The 26023-nt window shown below is 47.0% G+C and overlaps 1 protein-coding gene across 2 annotated transcripts in view; it reads right to left on the bottom strand.

The window, feature by feature from the left end:
* Positions 1-26023, bottom strand: part of HECTD2 (HECT domain E3 ubiquitin protein ligase 2) — a 145850-nt gene that overhangs the window by 35948 nt on the left and 83879 nt on the right. For both annotated transcript variants that reach the window (XM_073585927.1, XM_073585928.1), the window contains exon 11: positions 4098-4194. In XM_073585927.1, coding sequence (XP_073442028.1) covers positions 4098-4194 — 97 coding nt within the window. The remainder of the gene's footprint in view (positions 1-4097; positions 4195-26023) is intronic.

The raw sequence follows: 26023 nt of genomic DNA, 5'->3' as shown, positions 1-26023 counted from the left end.
ACGGAATTAATGCTTGAGCAGGTGATGAAAATATCACCTGTGCAATACGAAGGATATCTGGAAAACTTGACCTGTTGGTGGGTCTTGAGGACTGGTGTTGAGAAACACTGCTCTAGAGAAGGCAGAGAGAATAGACCGAAGGGTAGGGAGCAATCTCTCCAGATCAGAAAAGTACACAATTACTGTACATCATCAGCGTACAGGCCCATAGAATGTGAACTTTTCCCAGCTTGACTATCTTTTATTTTATCACAGGAGCAGATGGACTCTGCCAGTGGTTCCTGCAGAGTACCGTTTTTGTTATTTTGAAAGGAGAAGACAGGAATCCAAATACAAAGACTCTAGACCTGGGATTGGTATACAAAGCCATTACTGCTTGTTTAATAAAGCTGGGTAGTCCAAATTTGGAAAACACTGCATCCAGGTATCCCCAGGGCACCCTATCAAAAGTTTTTCCAGCTTCTAGGGAGCGGAGTGCACTGGAGACCTGGACTTCTCAACGATGTATAGTAAGTCAATCATACATCTTGTACCATCTGTATCCTGTCTACCTGCAAGAAATCCCACCTAATCCTCAGAGATCAAAGAGGGTAGCATTCTATTAAGTATATGAGCCAGTTATTTGTGGAGTATATTTTGAGGTCAGAATTGAGTAATGAGGTTGGTCACAAGTTTTCAGGCTTGGTGGGTGTTTTACCTGGTTTTGGTAGGGTGGTTATTGTAGCGTCTAGATAAGTTAAGGAAATATTACCTTTATTTTGCCAGTAATAGAAGAGTCTAAGGAGGTATGGTGATATCTGCAGTAAGAAAATTTTACATTACTCATTTGGAAATCCATATGGACCTGCTTTACTTTAACATCACCTTCTCTTTTCCTTTTAGCTAAAGCAGCCATCTTTAGAAATACTCCTCTAATATATGCCTTATGGGCCGACCTTAGCATTTCATCTGACACCATTCTATCTTCCTGAATGGTGTGTCTGTTTTATGTGGAGATCAATAAATAAGTATTTAGGCGCAAAGATGTTAATGGGGGAGAGGGACATTTCTCAGATATTTCGAGTAACACATGGGCGTGAATAGACCATGTGATGGAGCCTATCTCTGAATGCGCACATATATTTAAAGCTGCAATATCTACTAAAAAATAATCTATGCAAGAATATGCTGTGTGACCTTGGAGAAAAATTATAATCTCTTTCAATTGCACGATGGTAATGCCAAATATCAGGTAAACATTCTTTGGCAATCATGTCTTTTAGTTCCATGTCTCAGGTGTGATTCAGAAAAACAGTCTAGTGATTTAGATATTGGTATGTTTAAGTCCCAATAAAGAATTATTGGACCTTGACAAATTTTTAAATTCTCTTAAAGCGAACCTGTCAGCAGGATTTTGCTAAGTAAACTACAGGCATTGTCAGGTTGGCAGTGTTAAACTGATTAAAATGATACCTGGGGTGAAGAAATCTGTCTTTGTGGTTCTTGTGTAATCAGTGTTAGAAGTTTTCAGTTAATGAGATGCCCATGCTCCGAGGCAGGACTAAAGGGTCTTAACTTCCTGCTCTAAAGGCCCTTTTACATTTAGCAATGCACCAGCGATCCGACCAGCGATCCGACCCTGTCAGGATCGCTGGTGCATCGCTAAATGATCGCTAGTGAGCTTTCATACAGAAAGATCTCACAGCGATGCAGCAGCGACGCAGCGCACGATACTCACCTTTCACACACAGCGATCCTGACGTTCTCCCACTCGTCGTCACAGCAGGAAGTCTCAGCAGGAAGCGTCCGACGAGAAATGGAGCCGGACATTCACGCGCGATCAGCGATGGACAGCGGGGGAGCCGGTCGTTGGTAAGTATCACACATAGCGATATCGCTAGCAATATCGCTATAATGTCACAAAACCAGTGTAAAACCCCCTTAAGCCAGAGAAATCAAGGAAAGACTTGCCCACAGGCCACCCTGAAGCACAAACATGTTCCTCATCAAAGAGAGATATACTGTTTGTGCTGGGTCAATTGGGTTGGGTAAACACCGCTTCCAGCCAAGGTACAGGAGCTTATACATGGAGCTACTCACTTTAGGGGTCAGCACCATCAGTGTTCAGTTCACAGTCCCGAAATATAATCTTTTTGAGATCAGTTGATGCTGAGTGACTGCCATGGTTATGGTGGTGATGTGGCATAGGGCCCAGGAGAGCTTTGCCTGGCAACAGAGGTGATGTTGGGTACCATGCAGCACTACAATTAATATTGTAAGTCGCAGTGATGTGGCAGTGGGCTTACACACTTTGATCAAATTGTTAATTAAGAACCTCATGTTAAACATTTAAAAAAATTCTTCATAGCTGCAGTAGATCAATGAAAAGTATCTTTTTTTTGCAAAGTTTTTGTTTTGAAAAAGACCTTTTAGGTCTTTGAACTTTCTAATCTGGACATTACTTCTGTAAATACATCAGTTTCATCTGATGTAGCTGAATACGTGTGGATGTGGTCAACAATTGTAATGGTCAAGGTCAACTGATATATGTATGGCTGGGTCAGCACAACAATCATCAGTAGGCAAGCATTCATTCACTCGTGAGCATACTTCTGTGTTTCTACCAAAAATAGGACTCATCTTCGCATGATCTTATAATCCTGTCCCTCCCAGCATAGCTAAACACAATCCTGCCATTTCTTGTCTGATTTGATATGTGGTCTGCTGTACTGCAGAGAATTAGGGTTACCATACACTTATCTCCCCAATTTCCCCCTTTTATCTTCTGACTGAATAAAAGGATCAGGGGCAGAAATTTCACATGCTGGAACAATCCTACCCCTCCCCAACAGATGATGTTGGGCAACCTCCATACACATTAAGTGGTCTGCCGGTACTAAGAATTGTTCCACAATGTCTATGCAGAGGATCTCTACACTTGTCAACCAAGGCTTTTACGCTTATTACATAATCCCTGGAACAAATTGTCATCGGATGGGAGGTGGAAACATGTAAACTGGCAGAATGACTAAGAAAAAAAGCTGCCTGCTCGAATACTGGAATCAGCTGACCTCATTATGTCGGATTATTAGCCACATTGCCTATACCAAACAAATTTAATTACACAAGTTGTTAATATCTGTGCAATTAAAGGAATATTCAAAAAAATAACAAGTCAGATCACTATTAGCGATGAGTATATTCGTTACTCGGGTTTCCCCTGAGCATGCTCGGGTGTCCTCCGAGTATTTTGGCGTGCTCGGAGATTTAGTTTTCAACGCGTCAGCTGCATGATTTGCGGCTGCTGGCCAGCCTGAATACATGTGGGAATTCCCCAACAAACAGGCAATCCCCACATGGATTCAGGCTGGCTACCAGCGGCAAATCATGCAGCTGCGGCGACACAAACTAAAACTCCGAGAATGCCAAACTACTCAGAGACCACCCGAGCTTGCTCGGCGAAACGCGAGTAACGAGTATACTCGCTCATCACTAATCACTATGTATCTGATACTGGGAACACCAGTGAGTCCAATAACAGGGCACTGGAACCACAAAAACAAGCACTGCTCTGCTCTTCTCTTCTTTCTCCAGAAGGACCAAAAAGAGAGAACACCACGCTACAGAGTTTGAGCATGTGCAGCTCTGCTCCATTCAAAAAAGGGGTTCTGCAGAGTCCAGTTTGCTGGTAGACCCATCAGTCAGACCCCCAAGTAGTCAGCAAATTATCCCCTATCCTATGGTTATGGAATAATTTGCTATTTTTTCAATTACAATTACATAGATTGTTAGTGTATTAAACATAGCGACACAGGGTTGGATTTTGTGTTGTAATACAATGAACTAATATTTGATTCTAATATTTTTAGAGCAATGAAACAATTTCAGCATCCGAAAGGGGAGGAGACATTAAAGTTTTTCATCAAACTGGAAATATAAAAGGGAGACGTGAACTTTTAGGCGTCTGAAGCAGGAATAATCCTATAAAACATCCTACTATGACCATATTAACAATAGTGGCCAAAATATTTCAAATCAAAATCAAAGTAATTGACTAAGCAACTCTCCCAACCCCGAGATGCCCACATCCCTCCATATACATTACGTGAAGCTAGTACCCGTGCAATGCTGATCATCTGTTGCTCCGAGTCCTTCTGAATTATGACTTTTTTGGCTGCAATGGATATGACAAATGGAAACTGACAGAATGAAAATCTAAACAAAAAAGATAGAAATGTGAATATTGTTACAATAGAAAGTTCAAGAGCAATCAAGAAATCATTTTATTTAACAGATTAAAGCGACATGAAAATTATGTAATTTTATACTGTGTATGGTTTCTAGGCAAGATAAACCATTCTAGGTGTTATGGCTCCTAGGTAAAAAACTTCCTAGTATTCATAAATATCTGTATGCTATACTATATATATATATATATATATATTGCTAAAACATGGATTTTTGTGAGTACTCACCGTAAAATCCTTTTCTCCGAGACGCTCATTGGGGGACACAAATACTGTGGGTGTATGCTTCTGCCGTTAGGAGGCTGACACTAAGTGAAAAAAAGAAGTTAGCTCCTCCTCCGCAGTATACACCCTCGCCCCTATTGCGGGCGGAAACCAATTTGGCGCCAAAGCAATAGGAGGACAACAAATCAGCCTTAATACAGGTACAACATGTCAAAAACCACCACCCTTATCTCAAATTAGTAAATGCACATAAATTTAAACAAAACAAGAGCCAACTGGCTATTAGGGTAGGTGCTGTGTCCCCCAATGAGTGTCTCGGAGAAAAGGATTTTACGGTGAGTACTCACAAAAATCCATGTTTCTCCTTCGCCTCATTGGGGGACACAGATACTGTGGGACGTCCTAAAGCAGTCCCTGGGTGGGAGATTGACTCACCGATCCAAGCTATATGCCTCTTTTGTTTAAAAGGTGCGCCACCGCTGCTTGGAGAATCCTTCTACCCAGGCTCACATCCGCCGAAGCCGGAGTATGACTATTACAATGTCTGGCAAATGTGTGCAGGCTGGACCAGGTTGCTGCTTTGCAAGCCTGTTCTGTCAAAGCCTGATGCCGAAGCACCCAAGAGGCGCCCACTGCCCAAGTAGAGTGCGCTCTGATCCCTGCTGGAATCGGCGTGCCTCTAATGCGGTAGGACTCCTAAAAAGTCAAACAAAAAACCATCTGGCTATGGTCGATTTTGAGGCAGCGAGTCCCTTTCTGCGCCCTTCCGGGAGCACGAACAGCGTGTTCGTCTGACGAAAGGGAGCCGTCCTCAACCCGTACCCCCGGAGGGCACTTACCAGGTCTAACGTGTGACGAGCCTCTTCCACATGGTGCACCGGTGCTGGACAAAATGAAGGCAAAACAACATCTTCATTAATGTGAAGAGAGGACATGACCTTCGGCAGAAAAGGAGGGGTTGGTCTGAGCACCCCTTATCATTATGGAAAGTGAGAAATGGAGGTCGGCCGGATAGTGCCTTCAGCTCTGAACACCTGCCTGACAAAAATGATGGCCACTAGGAACGCCACTTTACAGGAAAGGAACCTCAAAGAAACCTTCTGAAGCAGTCCCAAAAAGGAGCTTCCTGCAGAACCCTTAGGACCGGGTCAAGGTCCCAGGCATCCATAGGCACCTTATAGGGAGGTACCAAGTGGGAGACTCCCTGGATGAAAGTCTTAATCTGTAACCTGGTAGCCATTCCACACTGGACCAGGACGGATAAAGCCGATATTTGTCTCCTGAGGGAACTTGGGCCAGGCCCAAGTCTAGGCCCGACTGGAATAAAATCAAGATGTTGGGGATCCAGAATCTCAGCGGAGAAACACAGCGTCCTCGACGCCAAGCGAAGAACACCCTCCAGGTGTGGTGGTAAATTCGTGCTGAGGTCGACTTCCGGGCGCTAACTATTGTAGCGACCACCTTGCTCCCAAACCCTGCCTGGGTTAGAAGCCAAGATTAACTGGCCATGCCGTCAAACACAGGGCCACTGAGCTCGAGTGGCAAATCGGCCCTTGAGAAAGTAGCTCTGGCAGTCGCCAAGGAACGTTGGCGAGCAGGTGCATTAGATCTGCGTACCACGCTCAATAGGACCAATCTGGGGCCAGCCGGATCGCCGGAACCCCTTCCCTCTTGATCCTTTTGATGACTCTCGGCAGTAGCAACAGCGGGGGAAATAGATATGGGTGGCGACACTGGTTCCATGACAGAACCACTGCGTCCACCGATTGCCTGCGGATCCCTGGACCGAGCGCCGCACGTGGGCCCTTGGCATTCACTCCGGAAGCCAACAGATCCACATCTGGTGTTTTCCGTAGTTAAAAAATCTGCTGGAACACTTCGGGATGTAGAGATCACTCTCCGGACACAGGACCCTGAGAAAGTCTGCCGCCCAATTTTCCACGCCCGGGATGTGAACTGCCGAGATCACCGAGTGGTTTGTCTGACCCACTGAAGAACGTGCCCCACCCTGCGCATGGTTGTTCTGCTGCGGATGCACCCTTGATGGTCTATATAGACCACCGCCGTGGCTTTGTCCGATTGAATTCAGACAAGGCGGCCTGCTGGATGAAACTGTTGCAGAGCCAGCCAAATTGCCCGTATCTCGACTAGCTTGGTCGGTAGGAGAGCCTCCTGTGGGGACCACCGCCCCTGGGTCGTGTGGTGGCGAAAACCCTGCCCCCCAGTCGAGGAGACTGGTTTTGGTTGTCATCACCAACCAATGGTCTGGGCAAAAAGGGCTTCCCCTGGGACAGAGAGGGACTGGTTATCCACCATTCGAGCGACTCCCTGACTTGACAGGATCGCCGGCCCCGCTGAACGAACGTGAACGGAATTCTTGTCCCAAGCTGACAAGAGGGCGCGCTGCAGGGGGCATAGATGGAACTGGCGAATGGTAATACTTCTATTGCCGCCACCATTTCTCTTAGAATCCTCATTCTGAACCAGATGGAATGAGGGACTGGTTGGCGAAGTGTCCAGACTCCCTCCGAAGAGTAAGCGCCTCTTCCTGAGGAGAATTACCAGCCCCCAGCAAGTGTCGAGGATCCTTCCCAAGAAGAAAAAACCTCTGAGCTGGCACAAGAGATGACTACCTCGCGCCGACCAACCACCCTAAGCGGCCAAGAGTATCCAGCGTGATGTTGACATTTTCCTTGCATGCCCGTATTGAAGGGCCCTTAACTAAGAGGTCGTCCAAGTAAGGCAAAAATGACTATGCCTCAAAAATGTAGCATGGCCATGACAACTGTCATAACCTTTGTGAACACTCTGGGAGCCTTGGCTGGCCCAAAGGGTAGTGCTATGAACTGAAAATGTCGACCATTGATGTCGAAGTGCAGAAACCTCTAATGAGCAGGAAAAATGGGCTCGCCACCTGATGAATGCACTCATGCTCAGCCTAGAATGGCCGGTGGCAATTTGCAGATATGCATTCTGGATATCTATTGAGGCCAAGTAATCTCTCCGCTCCTTGGCCGATATGACTGACCGGAAAGACTCCATCCGGAAATGTCTGATGCTGACGAACCTGTTCAGAAGCCTCTGGTCCAAGACAGGTCTGACAGACCCGTTCCCTTTTTGTGAACCGCAAACAGCTTGGAATTGAAACCCTGAGCTCTTTCGTGTTCTGGCACGGAAACAATGACTCCGTTGTGCAGGAGCGATTCGATGGCCCCTAATAGAGACCTTGCTTAGGTATTCACCCTGGGAAGACGAGAAAAGGAAAACCGTCTTGGAGGGCATCTGACAAATTCTATTTTGTAAACCTGAGGCCACCAACTCCTTTACCCACGTGTCGCGTGCAACACTAAATCAGACGTGGCGGAATCAGAGTAGACGGCTGCCCACCTTGCCGGTGTCGTCTGGTAAACGCCTCGAGTCATTTAGCTGACTATCTTTGGGATCTGGATCCCCTTGATCTGGGCTGCTGAGTCCGCATTCCCCCCAATGGGCTGGATCTAAATGAGATCTGCCGCTCCCTATCCTGGTTGGGGCGGCCTGAAGCGGTGGAATTGGCCGCTGTGGTCCACCCGGTGGTTGCCAAAAGATCGAAAACGTGCCCGAAAAGGGTGCGAAAAAGGCGGTTTGACCCTTTGTTGAGGGAGAAAAAAACGCTCTCTCCTCCTGCGGAGTCAGAGATAAGCTTATCCAACTTCTCTCCAATAAACGGCCACACTGATCATAAGGCAGAGAAGTCAAGGACTTCTTGAAAGCAGAATCGGCCCGCCATCCATAGCGCTCTTCTGATAGAAAATGCATTAGCGGCAGCAAGTGCCGAGCAATTAGCCGCATGCAAAGACGCATTGATTACATAGTCCCAGGTCCATCGCCATCTGCCTCGCCATCTCCGATATCTCGGCAGGTAGCTCTCGCTTCTGCGTGACCCTGCTTAATGATCCTGACCATGAAATCATGAAATAATGGCCTTGGCTGCCCAAGTTGCTGCGAACGAGGGAGAGAGCGCTGATCCTGACACCTCACTTACTGAGCAAGAAGCGCTGTATGAGGCGATCCGTGGAATCCTTAATAGAGGAACCACTAGAAACGAAACCACAGAGTTTTAGTGGCTAGATGCGACACCGGTAAAACCACCATCAGAGATTTCATCCATTTCTTACGGATGTCCGGCAAATGGATACCTTACTTCGAGTGCCTTTTGACCCGAGAAACCCCCGTCTGTTCGTTCCCTGAGTCGCTGCACCATGTCCTCAAACTCAGGATAAGAAGAACCAATTCCGTGCCCGCTTCATTCGCTTAAACGCCACCTTATGGCCTAAAAGCCGCGGTGGAACCAACCTCAAGGTCTGACCGACGGCTTCTATGAGCCTGTCCACTATCTCACATCACCCCGGAGCATCCAGGTCAAGGTGTCTGTCTGAGTCAACCTGAGGTCTGCTTGCTATCAACCACTAGTGACGGGGAGCGAGAAGCAGGACTTACGGATGCCACAGCACCGGATGGACTGGGCGACACCGCGAGGATTCCTTGCACCGGGTCTGCCTGAAGTACAAGCGGCCCCTGCAGGCCGAAGGCTCTAGTGAGGTGGAGGTCCCCTCTAAGGCCGATTAGTCACTGTCCCTGCCCCTATCTGGGGCATGACGGAACTCAATTGCCCTCGTACTGTGACAGAGATAGCGTCCACTCCGGCGGGCTTGCACATTGGTCGCGTCGCAGGGGAGGGCTCCTGGGCGCGATCGGGCTCACAGGCTTCGCATAATTTTTGGCTCTGGCATGTGGCAAAAAAAATTAACCCCTCCAGAAATGCTTGCGGCATAAGGGAACGTGATTTACCTTTTCCAATCATTGAATCCAGGCCTAAACCAAATGAGGGTTGAAGGGAAGGGAGGAGGGGAAAAAAATGCCACCTTTAATCGTAGCAAGCCTCCAAGATCGGAGCCACACTTACCACGTGCTCCTGTCGCTGCCTCTGCGCTGTGCTGCCCCGCGCTCCTGTCCTCCGGGTAGGGCGGGCCGTTCCTCTCCCGGCCGCGGCCTACCTGCCATGAAGCCGGGGGCTCAATTTGTTTGGCGTCCGCCCTAGCCAGGTGGCGGCGCCGGGAACGACGTCACGCCGGAGGCGGGACTTCCGTCTGCGGCCCAGTCACGGCCGAAGCCGCAGACTCAGCAGGAGGGAAGAAGGGGGGGGGGGCGAAGGCTCCAGTCCCTGCCGCCGGAACCCGGCACCCACGCCTGGCAGAAGGAGGGAGGAGAGAGGAAAGGGAAGGATTGCCCTACACTTCCTAAGATGCCTGGAGCTTCCCGGAACACTGCCGCAGGCCCTCCCCAGCCCTTCATACCTGACTCCAGCTCTAACTTGTTGCCACCAGGTAGAAGGGATGGGGTTAGTTTCTGGACGGTGCAGGCACCCTAACTCCATCTAACCCCTTCATGGGGTGAGGAGAGGGACTGTCCGCCGCCTTGCGGCACCGCCGTCTAACATTGGTGGAGCAGTGGGGGCCGCGCAGACTAGTCTTGTGCCTCTGTGCAAGCCCATGGTTTCAATACCTAGGGGTGGACAGGGCTAGGTCCGGCATCGTGTCCCATAACGCGGAAGAGGATACGTGGAGGGACACTCGCACGTGCTCGCCCGTTGTTGGTTTGGGGAAATCGGATCCTTTCAATAGGATTCGTTGCCCCTGTCTCTTCTTCATAAAATAACAAACAAAAATAGACGTCTGGGGAAAAAAGCCCAGATTTGTCCCTCGGTGCGGGAAAGGATACATGGAGACAATACTCAACACGTGCTCGCCCGTTGTTGGTTTAGAGAGATCGGACCCTTTCAATAGGATCTGTCGCCCCTGTCTTATCTTCATGGAAAAAAAGAAAGAGAAAAAAAAAAAGTCTGGAGACAACCAGACACGTGTGCCTCCAAAGACACTAAGCAAAAAACTGGTTTCCGCCCGCAATAGGGGCGAGGGTGTATACTGCGGAGGAGGAGCTAACCTCTTTTTTCCACTTAGTGTCAGCCTCCTAACGGCAGAAGCATACACCCACAGTATCTGTGGCCCCCAATGAGGCGAAGGAGAAAAAGAGAAACTAAAACAAAAAAAAAAAAAAAAAATCAAGAGAAGAGGAAACCAATAAATATCACAATCGTCATTTTTAGTTCTAATTACGGTACTGCACAAAAACACGGTTGTTCTCTAGAGAAAGTAATATAGCTCAGAGTTTGTGATTTTGCTGCATCATTCAATGTGGTCACGAGAAGCAGAACAGACGGAGCCATTATTTCCAGTAAGATCCCCTAATACTGGCCTTGAATAATGAAAATGGAAAAGAATTTGATAACAGGAATAAACCATGAAAAATCAGGGAAGGTTTAGAAAAATTCCCAAATAAAACAGCATATGAAATTAAATGCTTCGTCTTCTAAACGCGCCTCGGGGTGTGCTGGACCTCTGCTTATCTTATTGGTAATGATTACTTTATCCTCTTTCTAATATGCAGGCCTTGTTTGTCAGGTTGATCTCACTATCAGCATGTGTATCATTAAATGTACAAATCATTAAGCTATAATGAGGATGTCCACTGTTGGTTTAAATTGATTTTTACTTTTTTCCTCCCAGTGGATACAAGGTAGAACTTTGCAGGGTATAATACCGTTTTCATACTTTGATGCCTGATATAACTGCAGCTTAAATGGTGAACATGTATAGGCACCATAGACAGTATAATACTAAATTCTTATATACATAGCCTACCCGGCTAATTGTACCACATTAATAATGTGTACACTATAAATTTATTTAACCCTATAGGGGATACATTCTTTAGCTTGCATAATGTACTCTGTTTATACTACATTACCTATTGTTTGTTCTTTTTAAATTTGTTTATTGAACCACAAACAAAATATACAGTATACATACTTGCATATGGTAATAAGCACTGTATAGAATATACACATTTCTACATATTGTTAAATGCAAAGCAAAATGTGCATTCCCCTTCACATAGGGGATGATACATGCTCAGCCTATTGAATATATACGAAGGACAATAGGTCACCTATCATAAAATGTTAATGTCAGCATTACCTATTGTTTGAATATATATGCATACTTATTTTTCTACTATATTACTATTATTGGTCCAGGCTGTGCCACCTATCTATCTATCTGGGTTGTCTCGTTCCGTTTACTTTTTTATTTGCCTTTGTAGTTTGGTTTTATTATTGTATGCAGTAAACTTGATTTTATCTATTTGACCTACCTTTCTATGGAGCTTCTTTATAGGTGTCAGGGCTGTGGAGTCGAACTCATGGAGTCAGGAGTCGGAGCCAATTTTGGTGGAGTCGAAGTCATGGAAATTGAGGAGTCGGATGGCTGGCTTACCGACTCCACAGCGGAGTTGGAGTCGTGGAGTTGAAGCCCATTTTGGTTGAGTAGAAGTCGGAGCGAGTGTCATGGGAATTGAGGAGTCTGAGTTGGAGTCGAAGGTTTGGCTTACCGACTCCACAGCCCTGATAGGGGTAACGCTGATGCTTTCTTCTGGTTGGAGGATCAGCTTACTTCATTCTAATATCTATCTTTGTTAAATAGAGCTTGATTTGATTTTTTTTTTTTTTTTTTTTTTTTGGGGGGGGGGGGTTAATTACTTATTCATTTTAGATTTTGCTGTATTCGCTCATTACTCTACGGGACTATATTTTTTAGCCATATTGATGTTTATAAAACGTTTGACCCGGCACTTATACGGGCGGGTTGGTGCAAATCTGTTACCCACACTATATAAGCCCACCCTACTGTTCCATGTTTGTATTTGTAAAACACCTATTACAGGGTGAAACATTGTTCAGTTGAGACAAAGTTTATTCTACCAAAAACATGAACACGTGGAGTTGGATGCTCTCCATATTGGACTATTTCCAAGATGGTTCCTTGGAGTATTAGCCCGTTCGTCTGTTGATGTGAATGCGGTCAGCCGCCTATGTTTTCCGGGTTCCCTTTAAAGTCCCCTTTGCATCCCACGGTTATATAGTTAGTACAGTTGAGAAAAAAAAAAAAAAAAAAAAAAAAAAAAAGACATGTCCACATCATCAGCAAGATTCATTATCCCTTTTGCTTGTCAGGAAGAATTATGCTTTGGCATATAAAATAGATTTCCATGAGGAGCAAGTTCATCTATGAAGTTCATGTGGGTAAATATGACAAAAAGTTTAATAATTGTCATTAAGTAAAAAATAACCAATTTTGATGAGTGACATTTCCTTTCAGAATATTTTGATCTTTGCCAGAATTCAAGCAGATCCCATTACTTTCCAAAAGCTGAAACGCTGAAAACCCATCCCCCTCTTACAGTATTCACCCCAAAGGAAAAGGTATGTTTCCATGGTCAGTAAACGCTGTGGATTGGACGCTTCGTACAGCCGCAGAGTCAAGATGTTGCAGCATAGTGGAGGGGATTTTATGAAATCCCATCTCCACTATATGTGCAAAGACACAGGTGGCAGACCCACGTATACGCACATGGGGCGCGTCTTTATAGACGCTCTGTCTCCGCAAGATAAATATCACAGTCCACTGTATAGGATGCGGTGATTCCGCATGTGTTCAATGAACACATGCGGAATCACCCTGCGTACAAAAGGGGGAAGCACTGTGGGCGGAGCTGCGTCCAAAGCACTGCCGTTTCCTGAACGTGGAAACATACCCTTAATGATCCCAATGTAGACAGAGAACATAAAGCCTTGAAGCTGTAGAAAATATGAAAACAAACTAATTACACTTGTGGGGTCTAGCAACATCTCTCTACCCTGCTCTTTGTTGACAAACTGCCGTACAGACCTCATGATCAGCGCGCACATCACCGCTGCAGCCAATTACCAATGTAGATGGCACAAGCCGCTGTGCCCAGTGATTAGTTGCAGAGGTAAGATGCGCTGCAGGGGTGATGTCAGCACTGCAGCCTGTCCACAAATACCAGCGGGGAAAAGGCAGCGCTGGACCTAGGAGGGCAAGTCAAGCTATTTAGCCATTTTCTGCATCGGCAAGCATATGGCAACATGAAAATTAGATCCGGACAAACCCTTTATTTAATACATGTGCTGGGAGTTTTCAAAAGGGCAAACATAGCCCACCACCACATAATTTGTCTGGTTGATTGTATAAAGTGGTAGGAGGTATGTTTTACATAAAACCATGTTTATTATGGGGGAAGGGGTTGGAATCTCCTCAGGTATCACACACGTGGAATGAATGTTTTGACTTTAAGGCATATTTCTGTAAATGCACAATAAATACCCTTTTAACCAATTAGAACGTGGCTCTCATGAAAGTTTTGAGATTTCAAATCCCACAGGGAACCCAAATAACTTCCTACTGCTTGTTTTTGAGATTTCAAAGCAAAAGAACTGCCGTATTTCCAAGATTGATGCTCTACTAGATGGGGAGATTAGAGAAATGCGGTTTCCAATGGCTTGCGAAAGTATTAACCCATTGTCATTTTTCCGTGTTTTTCTACCTCACAACTGGAATTGCACAATTTTTTTTTTTTGTTTTTTTTTTTTTTTAGGAGATTTGCATCAGTTCATGTCAAGAGCTTGTCTACAAGTGTTAACATTTGGTTTTCTTTTTATTGTGAAGCAAACAACAAATAGGACAAAATTACTGACGTCAGCGAGGTGGGTAAATTACTAACGGAGCTCGCGCTGACGTCAGTTTTGTGAAGCGAGTTCATTGGCTGTGATCTCGCAGGACCTTTGTGACAGCACTGCGAGCAGGACAACTTTCTCACACTTGCGGTGTTGTCAGACAGGTAATAGGAGTTGACAGGGAGACAGTGGGCAGCATTACCACACGTTGCTCAGTGTCTCTGCTGGATGACATTGAGTATGGTCACCTCATGCAACCATGCAGCCTGCCATCTAGATGTAGCAGAGCTAGACCCATCGTGGGACAAATGGATAATTATCTTCTTAGCAGACAGGTGAGGAATATGGCAGTTATTGTTTTAATTCTCTTACAGGAGACATTGGCTTCAGTGGAATGGGCAATTGCATAAGTAGGGTTTAATTAAGATTGATTTAGGCTACGTTCACACGTAGTGGAGCTCCTGCGGAAGTTACCGCGAGAATTCCAGAATTCCATTCCGCGGGAAAATCGCATTTTAAATTCCCGCGATTTTCCTGCGGAAAAACTAGCGATTTGCAAGCGTAATTAGCTTGCAAAATGCTACCGTTTTCCAAGCGATCTGGAGCATCGCTTGGAGAACTGATTGACAGGTTGGTCACACTTGTCAAACCCAGTGTTTGACAAGTGTGACCAACTTTTTACTACTGATGCTGCCTAGGCAGCATCAGTAATAAAAGATAGGATGTAAAAAATAAAAAAAAAAAATAAAAAATATTGTTAATCTCACCTTCCGGCGTCCCGCGCAGCCTTCCCGCCTCTCTCCATGCTCCCGGCAGCTTCCGGTCCCAGTAATCCTTTGCGCGAATGACCGCGAGACCGCACGTCATCACGGTCATTCTCGCAAAGGATTACTGGGACCGGAAGATGCTGGGAGCATGGAGAGAGGTGGGAAGGCTGCACGGAACGCCGGAAGGTGAGAACAACAATATTTTTTATTTTAATTCTAGTTTTTACAGGGAGATGGTACCCAGAGCCCAGAGGACAGTCTCCTCTCCTCCGGACTATGGGTACCATCCGCAAATGTTTTGCTTACTTTTCGCATGGTGGGCACAGCCACATGCGGAAAGTAAGCAGAACAATGCATTCCTATGTGGGCGGAATCGTCACGATTCGGCTAAATTAATGAGCATGCTGCGTTTTTTTAGCGCGAAGCGATTCCGCCGCAGAAAAAAACGCAGCATTAGCACAGCATTGCGGAATCCCATAGGAAGGCATGGGATGCTTATTTTTCGCGGCAAAATAGTGCGTTTAAAACTACCGCGAAAATGCGAAAAAAAACGCGACGTGTGAACGCAGCCTAAAGGATGCTGTCATTATTTCAATTAAGGACTTTATTCAGGGTGTGTGTGTGTTTTTATACAATATGACTATGGGGTTAGTAATGGGGGCGTCTTATTGATGCCTCTCCATTACTAACCTCGGGGCTTCACGTCACCTGACAATACAAAGGTAACATCAACCTCCCAACTATCACCACACTTGCCACACTGCATTAGGATGCTGGGTGTGAAAAAGGAGATTTTTGTGTACTCACCGTAAAATCTCTTTCTCTTAGCCTTTAATTGGGGGACACAGAACCTTGGGTGTTATGCTGCTGTCCACTAGGAGGCGACACTATGCATAATCTGAAAAAGATTAACTTTGGCTCCTCCTCTGCAGTATACACCCCTGGACGGCGTCAGCCTTCTCCAGTTTTGTGCCAAAGCATAAGGAGGAACGTAACCAAATAACATAACCATGCCTGTAAGAAGGCTACTATGTACGAGCTCAAAGAACAATATGAGAACTCAACAGGAAACAAGGGCCCGTAAGGGCAACAGGGTGGGAGCTGTGTCCCCCAATTAAAGGCTAAGAGAAAGAGATTTTACGGTGAGTACACAAAAATCTCCTTTACTCTGTCGCCTAATTGGGGGACACAGAACCTTGGGACGTCCCAAAGCAGTCCCTGGGTGGGAAGCAGTGGACGAATATTGTGCTGACAGTCCCCTAGACTTAGGGTACTGCCGCCTGCAGAACCAGTCTACCCAGGCTCGCATCCGCTGAGGACTGGGTATGAACACTGTAGTGTTTCTTAAACGTGTGTAGGCTAGTCCAAGTGGCCGCCTTGCACACTTGTTGTGCCAAAGCCTGATGCCGAATGGCCCAGGAGGCCCCTACTGCCCGTGTAGAGTGTGCCGTGATACCGGCCGGAAGAGGGGAACTGTTAAGTCGGTAGGCCTCATGTATGGTGGACCTGATCCACCTGGCAAGGGTAGCCTTGGAAGCCGGCAACCCCTTGCGACTACCTTCCGGAAGAATGAAGAGGGAATCAGATTTCCGGAAAGGTGCAGTCCTGGACACGTAAATTCGCAATGCTCTGACGAGGTCAAGCGTATGCAGAGCCTTGTCCACTCTATGAACCGGAACCGGGCAAAGGGAAGTCAGTGAAATCTCTTCATTAAGGTGCAAGTTGGACACAACCTTCGGAAGGAAGGATGGTACCGTGCGGAGAACCACCTTGTCCTGGTGAAAGGCTAGGAAAGGCCGTCTGCAGGAAAGTGCTGACAATTCCGACACTCTGCGTAACGAGGTGATCGCCACTAGAAAAACCACTTTCTGAGACAGAATGGAGAGTGGAACTCCTCTAAGAGGTTCGAAGGGTGGAGCTTGCAATGCTGTCAGGACCAGATTGAGGTCCCACGTATCCAGCGGACGTTTGTAGGGAGGAACCAATCGGGAAACTCCCTGGATGAAAGTCCTTACTTGCGGTTTAATAGCAATGCGCTTTTGAAAAAGGACTGAAAGCGCCGACACCTGACTCTTAAGCGAACTTAAGGATAGCTTGGCATCTAGGCCCGATTGAAGAAAACCTAGTACCTTCGGGAGGGAATAAGGGAGTGGGACTTGTCCATGAGATTCGCACCAAGAAAAGAAAGCTCTCCAGGTACGATAATAGAGCTTGGCGGAGGCAGGCTTCCTTGCCCTGATCATAGTTGTAATGACTGCCGGTGAAAAACCTGCCTGGGTTAGAATCCAGGTTTCAAGGGCCATGTCGTCAAATTGAGAGCCCCTGAATTCTGGTGGAAGAACGGACCTTGAGACAGAAGGTCGTGACTGTCGGGTAGACGCCAGGGGGCGTCTGCCGTAAGTTGGACGATGTCGGCGTACCAAGTACGTCTGGGCCAGTCTGGCGCGATGAGGATGGTCGGAACTCCCTCTTGCTTGATCTTCCTCACGACCCTGGCGATTAGGGGGAGGGGTGGAAAAATGTACAGGAGTCGGAACTGGGACCAGTCCTGGACCAGGGCATCCGCTCCGAGCGACCGCGGGTCGTGTGTCCTGGCCATGAAATTGGGAACCTTGGTATTGAGATGGGATGCCATTAGGTCCACATCCGGGGTTCCCCAGCGTTGACAGATCTGGTAAAAAATCTCGGGATGGAGAGACCACTCCCCCCGAGTCCATTCCTTGCCTGCTGAGGAAGTCGGCTTCCCAGTTTTCTACACCCGGAATGTGTACCGCAGAAAGTACCGACCTTGTGTCTTCCGCCCAGCGGAGGATATGAGCCACTTCTCTCATCGCCTGGGCGCTGCGGGTCCCGCCTTGGTGGTTCACGTATGCCACAGCCGTGGCATTGTCCGACTGTATCCGTATGTGCGAGGCTGCAAGCAAGTGATGAAAGGCTCTCAGTGCCAAGAGAATGGCCCTGATTTCCAGAACATTGATGGGCAATGTCACTTCCCTCGGTGACCACTTGCCCTGTGCCCTGTGATGTAGGTGCACCGCCCCCCAGCCTGTCAGGCTTGCATCGGTAGTCAGGATCTTCCATTGTCCTGAGAGGAATGGCTTCCCTTGTGTAAGCGAGGTTGGTTTGAGCCACCAATGCAGGGACCTCCTGGTTGATGACGTCAACCTGAACTCCCTGTCGAGGGAGAAGGGGTTCCTGTCCCAAGATCTGAGCATGGCTAGTTGAAGGACCCTGAGGTGAAACTGGGCAAATGGCACTGCCTCTATTGCTGCTGCCATCCGCCCGAGGACTCTCATGGCAAACCGGAGAGATCGAGGAGGACTGCGAAGGAGTGTGCGAACTCCCAGACAGATGGCCAGTGTCTTGTCCTTGGGAAGGAGCACCAGGCCCCTGGCGGTGTCGAATACCATTCCCAGGAATGTTAGAGTCCGAGTTGGGATGGTCGACGATTTCTGTAGGTTGACTAGCCATCCCAGGCGACTCAGAGTGTCTAGAGTGATTGAGACACTGACCTCGCAGTCTTTGAAAGTGGGAGACTTGACGAGGAGGTCGTCCAGGTACGGGACGACTAGGATGCCTCTTGAGTGCAGGACGTCCATGGTGGCCGCCATGACTTTGGTGAACGTTCTTGGAGCCGTGGCGAGTCCGAACGGAAGGGCGACAAACTGGTAGTGGTTTTGGTTGACCGCGAACCTGAGAAACCTTTGGTGGGCGGGAGCAATTGGTATGTGGAGATACGCATCCTGTATGTCTATGGAGGCGAGGTATTCTCCCTGCTCCATGGATGCAATGATGGACCGGAGGGACTCCATGCGGAAATGACGGACCCGTACGTAATTGTTGAGCTGTTTTAGGTCCAGTATGGGTCGGACGCCGCCTCCTTTCTTGGGGACTACGAACAAATTTGAGTAGAACCCTTGGAATCTCTCGTTCGCGGGAACCGGCACCACAACTCCTGATTGAAGGAGAGAGGAAACCGCTTGGTGGAAAACACGAGCCTTTTCTGGTGGTGTTGGAGGAACAGAAAGGAAGAACCGGATCAGTGGAACGGAAGTGAACTCTATCTTGTATCCGGAAGACACTATTTCCCTGACCCACCTGTCTTCTGTAATAGGCAGCCAGACTTGCTGAAAGAGTAAAAGTCGGCCGCCTACTGGTGGGGTGTCTTCCGGAGGTCTCGAGTCATGATGAAGTGAAGTTCTGAGGTTTTCCTCCCTTGGGTTTCGCTTGGCCTGCTTTCGACTGCCAAGCCCTGTCCGGTCGCTGCTGAGTCCGTGGGTTGTCTCTGCGTGGAGAACGGTTGCGGTTTTGCACTGGGCGCGAAACGGACCAGCCTGAGGAATTCCGAAAGGATCGGAATCGCGTCTGGTTTCTTCGTTTAAACGTGCGTTTCGGTTTTAGTTGAGGGAGAGAGGTACTCTTACCCCCAGTGGCATTGGCTATCATGGTGTCCAACTTTTCGCCGAAAAGTCTTCCAGTAAAATACGGAAGTCGCGTGAGGGACTTCTTTGAGGCTGCATCCGCTTTCCATTCTCGCAGCCAGAGGATGCGTCGGATCGTGATGGCGTTTGATGCTATTCCCGCTACACCTCTGGCGGAATCCAGGGCTGCATGAATCATGTAGTCTGCTACCACTGCCATCTGGACCGCTTGGTCCGAGAGTTCAGGATTTGAAGCCTGAAGACCCTCCTGTAGTTTTTTGGCCCAAGCCAGGATGGCCTTGGATGCCCAAACTGAAGCAAATGCAGGGCCCAGAGAGGCGCCTGCCGCTTCGAAAATAGAACGAGCCATGCGTTCTACTTGCCGGTCTGCTGCGTCCCTGAGGGTTGAGCTATCCGGCAGAGAGAGTAAAGTCTGCGCTGCTAGCCTAGAAACCGGAGGGTCCACTTCAGGTGGATCTGTCCATTGTTTGGTGTCTTTCTGTGGGAAGGGGTACTTCGCTTCCAAATATTTGCGGTTAGCGAATTTTTTGTCAGGCTGCGCAAACTGTTTGGTAAGTATTTTCTCAAACTCATCGTGATTAGGGAAGACCTTAGGTGGTTTTTGAACACTTTCGAAGCAAATCCTATGTTCTGGGACTTCCGGGGGCGACTCTGGAATTTTTAAGCACCCGATGAATGGCAGAAATTATGTCCTCAACTAGCGCTGTATTGCTAGGGGGAGAAGGTACCACGGACCTGACCGTTTCATTATCTGAGTCGGAGTCACAGATGCCCTCCGAATCCTGTGCCTCGCTAAGGTGATCCCTGGAGGGCGACCTGGGGCGGGGGTCTTCTGTGGTGGGGGATCCCTGTGGTAAATTGCACTGTCTGTCTGTGGCAGGGGACTGCCCAGGAGACCTGGAATGACGCTGTCTCTCCCTAGAGGGGGACGACCTTGTGCTATAGTGCGACTTAGGTGATCGAGACCTGTGGGTCCGCTTACGTCTGTGAGAGTCGGAAGCAGCATGTTCCTGAGACAAGCTGTCCGTTTGCTGTGTACCGTCCATAGCCGGGGCCCGACTCTGCAGAGCTTGCAGTAATGTAGCAGTTAGGTTGTCTATGGACTGTGACATAGACTGAGACATCTGAGTTGCCCATTCCGGCGTGGCCTGTGACACTGAAGCGTCAGTAGGGACTCCTTGGGGTTCTGACCCAGAGTTCTGGATGCAGTCCCGGCAGTGCGGATACGTGCTGCCACTAGGGAGCGTGGCTTTGCAGGCTGTGCAGAATTCATAGAAACATTCCTGCCTGGTTCTCTTCCTTGAGCCCGGCATAGTGCACAGAGGCTGGCTATAAGGGATCGTACAGGGGTGGCTACGCAGAGGGAACCCACAGAAAGACTTATAGGAAGTATAGATTCACAGCTGAGTAATGAGAACCCAGCTGTGAGCTTACCCCACCGGTGTGCCCCTAGGTCCAGCGCCGACAGATCCAAGTTCTGTGCCCCCCGGAGACCGCTGTGATGCTCCTTTCCTGGATCTCATCCAGAAAAAATGGCCACCGGGGCTCTGAGGAGAGGGAGGAGGGGGCGGAGAGCTGAAAAGGGCGCGCTAGGCTGTGTAAAAACGCGCCCTTTCTGCCTCAATCCGCCCCTTCTATGACACTCCAGCGTGTCATTTTGGTCATCCGGGGGGCGGGCCGGGGGGCGGGGAAAAGGCGGCGGCTTCAGCTAGGCCGAAGCCGCGGCCTAAATTAGAAGCCTGATGCCCAGGAGGGCTCCAGAGCGGCGCGGTAGTCCGGGGGGGGCGGATTTGTACCAGACCCCCCCAGAATGGTCGACTGGATAGCGGTGGGGGTAGCAGGGGTAGCGGTTTTTGTATGGGGTGCCCCTGAAGCGCTATGGAGCCGCTGCTGTTGCAGAGACAGGGACGCAGAAAAACCCTGTCTCTGCTGTGCCATCCAGTCCGCACCCTCCCCCGGCCCCAACAGGATCCCTCAGCCAGCCTGGGGTCCCTGGAAGCTGCGAAATGCTGCCTGATCTCCGACCCTACCTGAGGCGTCTCAACCTAATACCCCCTGCGGGGGATTAGGGAGGGTGCGTCTGTCACCGTCAGGGGGTCTTCATCCTCGCCTCAACCTCAACCCAGACCCCTTAAAGGGGTTGGGGAAGGAGGGGGGTCTCGACCTCGAACCAGGACCCGAGGGACTGGGGAGGGAGCGACATGGGGAAAAAACCACCTCGACCTCAACCGGGTACCCCTAATAGGGGACCGAGGAGGGAGCCATGCCGGGAGTCTCGCTGGAGACCCACTTTTCTTCATCTGTATTTCCGTGAAAAAAAGGAAAAAAAACGGAAGAAAAAAGGTGTGCCTCCTTGCGACACTAAGCAAAAACTGGAGAAGGCCGACGCCGTCCAGGGGTGTATACTGCAGAGGAGGAGCCAAAGTTAATCTTTTTCAGATTATGCATAGTGTCGCCTCCTAGTGGACAGCAGCATAACACCCAAGGTTCTGTGTCCCCCAATTAGGCGACAGAGTAAATCAGATTGTACTTGCATGAAAATCGCATCACACTTGCATGACAAGTCCTAGTTTTCTGGACCAAAATCGGAACCTTTTTTTGTCATGGTGATGTGTATGAGCCTTAAAGATTGAAGTGGTATTTTTCCTTTGTACTTTCCTTTGTACTGGTAAATCTCTATATAGCAATTCATGTGCACATACCTGTACATTATTGGAAATAATGAAATAAAACCATACTTCAAACCTTGTGCTCGTCTGATGTTTCTGTTAGCTGTATATGTAAAGGGGATGGTAAAGGTAAAAGGTAAAAAAAAAAAGACAGAAATCCGCAACATCCGTCTAAACACTTAGGCTGTGGCTACACGGTGACTTTGGCTAGGAGCCCGAGTGTTCGGCCAAAGATCATGCTGATACTACAATGCCAGGTAACTGCAAGTGAGCGGGGTAACACTGACCTACAAAATCTAGCGACAAAAAAATTTAACTGGTTCTACTTTTTGTGTCTTACTGGTTACGATACCATCTTTTTAGCAGACTATGGGAACATAGAGAGAGACCGAGAAATGGGGACTAGGGAAGACAATCTCCTGCTGCACCATTACCCTTACTTCTTCCATAAGGGACGGCTGTTTTTCTATTTTCCTCTCTGTACACCCCTGGGCCCTGGCACAATGTTTTTTATGGGCAGATGGGAGCTTTTTACTACAGATGGTGAATTTGCTGTTCATAGTTTTCGCCCTCACTCTTGGTGCAGGCTCTTTGTCCCCCTAAAACAAAAAGAGGGGAAATTACCTAATTTCGGATCCTGATCAAAAACAGAGTGGGAACTTCCCCATACCAACAATACTTACTGGGCCTGGGTTCACGCTGGGCACTGCAGATGTAGATCTTAGGGGTACCACACCTTTCATAGATCAAAGATTTTTTGTCCTACCTTAAGGTGTCTTTTTGTCAGGGTCTCTTATAAGGTAGAAGCCATGACCAGCATGCCAGCAACCATCCCATGGGATGAAACTCTCATTCTATTTGTCACTGCATCAGGGCAAGTGTGAAGAGGGAGACTAAGTGCCAGAATTGGCAGATCTAGTAGATGCACCTTTTCTGGGGTGGCAGAGATCTTTTAGCCTTGAAGGGCCAAGATCCATAGCCCCTTCCTAGGCTATTAATATCATCCCGCAGCTGTCTGCATAGCATTTCCTCGTTATTAATTATAGGGGGGACACTACATCATTTTGTTTGGGGGTCACCCATTTTAATAACCAGTAAAGACTAAGTATATAGTTGTAAGCTGATATTAATAGCCTGGGACACAACATGGGTATTACCCGCTTCTCAGGCTATAAATATCAGCCCTCCGCAGTCGGCTTTCTCTCTGCTGGCTTTGAAAATTATGCGGGAGCTCACACCATTTTTTTCAGAAAAACAATTTATTAATTTAATACATGTACAGTAAGCTGCACACACACTGTATTAATCGTATATTGAATGTGACTGATTTCTATATATATAACTATTTTATTTGTATTTATTGTATGTAATCCATCTATTCTATCCTGTCACGTTGTGATTTTACTGTACGCAGCTGCTGAATTGCCAGCTTTTCATAAAAATGTTTTGAATAATAATTCCTTTGAAAACGACGTGGAAATGACAGAATTTCTCTATGTAAAAGCTCATGTTAAAATCGCATTGCAATCGGATAGCAATCGCACTGCATTAAGATGCTGGGTGTGAAAAATCAGATTGTACTTGCATGAAAATCGTATCACACTTGCATGACAAGTCCTACTTTTCTGGACCAAAATCGGAACTTTTTTTTGTCATGGTGATGTGTATGAGCCCTAAAGATTGAAGTGGTATTTTTCCTTTGTAGAACTATTGTACTGGTAAATCTCTATATAGCAATTCATGTGCACATGCCTGTACATTATTGGAAAAAATGAAATAAAAAAATAAAACCGAAAAAACAAAAGTACTAAAATGTAAAAGCTAGATATTTATCTATATAATAAATAAAACATATTGTCCAAGAAAAACGGATTTTTGCAATGCAATTTTTTGAAGAATAGGAAACGACAAGGACATATTAAATATTACTGTAATCATAACAACCCTTTATAAATCACATTATTTATGGCGCTTTTATTTTTTTTCAATTTAATCCACAACAAATAAATATATATATATATTATATATATTCCTTATGTGCATTTGTGTACTATGTATTTGTGTAATTTATCAACATGTACAACATTTTGTATAAGCGGATGGGTTATGACAGGACCCAGACAAATGGCTTTCCCAGAGGCCCTTCACTGTTTCCTCCTATACCGGCATGCTGCATATACAGTATACTTTCCCCTGAGCGAGGAGCAGCCCGTCTAGCTCCCATTATAGCCTGTGTATTCTGACAGTACGGTCCCACTCTGACTCCATGTGGCCAATTACAGAATAGGTTGCAGAACATTTTTCCATTATATTAACCTATATATTCTCAATGGTGTCAATAAATACATAATTTAACTGCATGTAAAACGTATTAAACCACATAATTCATGTTATACCAGTATCACTGGCCCAACACAATATCTCACACTCCTATGTAAAGGGAAACAAGTGGCTACCACCCCCTCTCGATGGGTGGCCCTAATGTAGCCTAATAATACGAGATCATCAAAACAGAAACCATAATACTAAATACTAAAGATAGTCCTAAGCCTACATATCAGGACTGTTACAGGCAATAGCCATTGATACTCCTATCAAGGATGCATACAAAATAAATGGCGTATATGGTCCAAAATAGAATACAAAGAAAGGTTTAAATAATAATTGTAACAGAGTTGCTCAAAGCAAAGAAAAAAATGTGGTGTAGCACCACAGATATAGTGTGATCAGGGAGCGCCTAGTAATAGAATTAATCTGTACGTAAAGTAACAGTGATACAAATTCTAAATTATACTGCTGTAGATGCATGAAACCACATAAATGAAAACCAAAATATAATACATATAGTCAAATCACAGGTCTTGTAAATAACATTGATGATGGCAACACGAATCCAACATTTAATGGCGCTTACCCATATTCCTGTCTGTGCTGCCACACACATAGCCCCAACGCACGTTTCGCACTGGCTTCCTCAGCCCAACGCACGTTTCGCACGGGCTTCCTCAGCCCAATGCACGTTTCGCACTGGCTTCCTCAGCCCAATGCACGTTTCGCACTGGCTTCCTCAGCCCAATGCACGTTTCGCACTGGGTTCCTCAGGGGGCCGAAACGAGCGATGGAGTTTCAGACAGCCAGAATTGTATACTAGCTTCAAGTGGCATAAAGAGTGGATACTATATTAATGTAAGCACTATTAATTCGTGTTAGTACTATATTTTAAATCACAGCCAAACCGATGAACGAGAAAAAGAAAAAAAATGTTTTTTTAAAATAGAGCTTCATTACAAAAGCCGGTGTCAGGAGAAGTAATCCCACGCCTGTACCATCCGTCCCTCTCCAAAACTGTGCTGAAAAAATTAAACGTACTTGCCAAGCGATCAACAATAGACCTGGATCTGTGTGACTGCAGCTAGATGCTCTACTAAAGGTTGTTTGCAGATTTATCAGGGAAACTTACTGGAGTGCAACAGTCATGCACTTATCACATAAAGGACGCTGTCAACGTCAGTGTTGCAATGAATCATACATTGCACAGAAGTTGGGCAACTTCAAACCTTGTGCTCGTCTGGTATTTCTGCTAGTTGTATATGTAAAGGGGATGGTAAAAGTAAAAAAGAGACCAAAATCCACAACATCCGTCTAAACACTGAGCCAAAGTCACCGTGTAGCCACAGTCTATGAGCCCGAGTACTCGACCAAAGATCATGCTGATACTACATGGCAGGTAAGTGCAAGTGAGCGGGGTAACACTGATCTACAAAATCTAGTGACAAAAAAAATCAACTGGTTCCACTTTTTGCGACTTACTGGTTATGATACCATCTTTTTAGCAGACTATGGGCTCATAGAGAGAGATTGAGAAATGGGCACTAGGGAAGACAATCTCCTGCCGCACCATTATCCTTACTTCTTCCATAAGGGATGGCTGTTTCTCTATTATTTTCCTCTCTGTACACCCCTGGGCCCTGGCACAATGTTTTTTTTTATGGGCAGATGGGAGCTTTCCCGCTCTGAGATACTAATGCGTTTCACACTGGAACGCATCCGGTAGGACGTCACA

This window comes from Dendrobates tinctorius, unplaced genomic scaffold (genome assembly GCF_039654945.1).
Source record: "Dendrobates tinctorius isolate UK_male_01 unplaced genomic scaffold, ASM3965494v1 ptg000089l, whole genome shotgun sequence".
In the NCBI taxonomy this organism is placed as follows: domain Eukaryota; kingdom Metazoa; phylum Chordata; class Amphibia; order Anura; family Dendrobatidae; genus Dendrobates; species Dendrobates tinctorius.
This window is presented reverse-complemented; position numbering and strand designations above follow the sequence as displayed.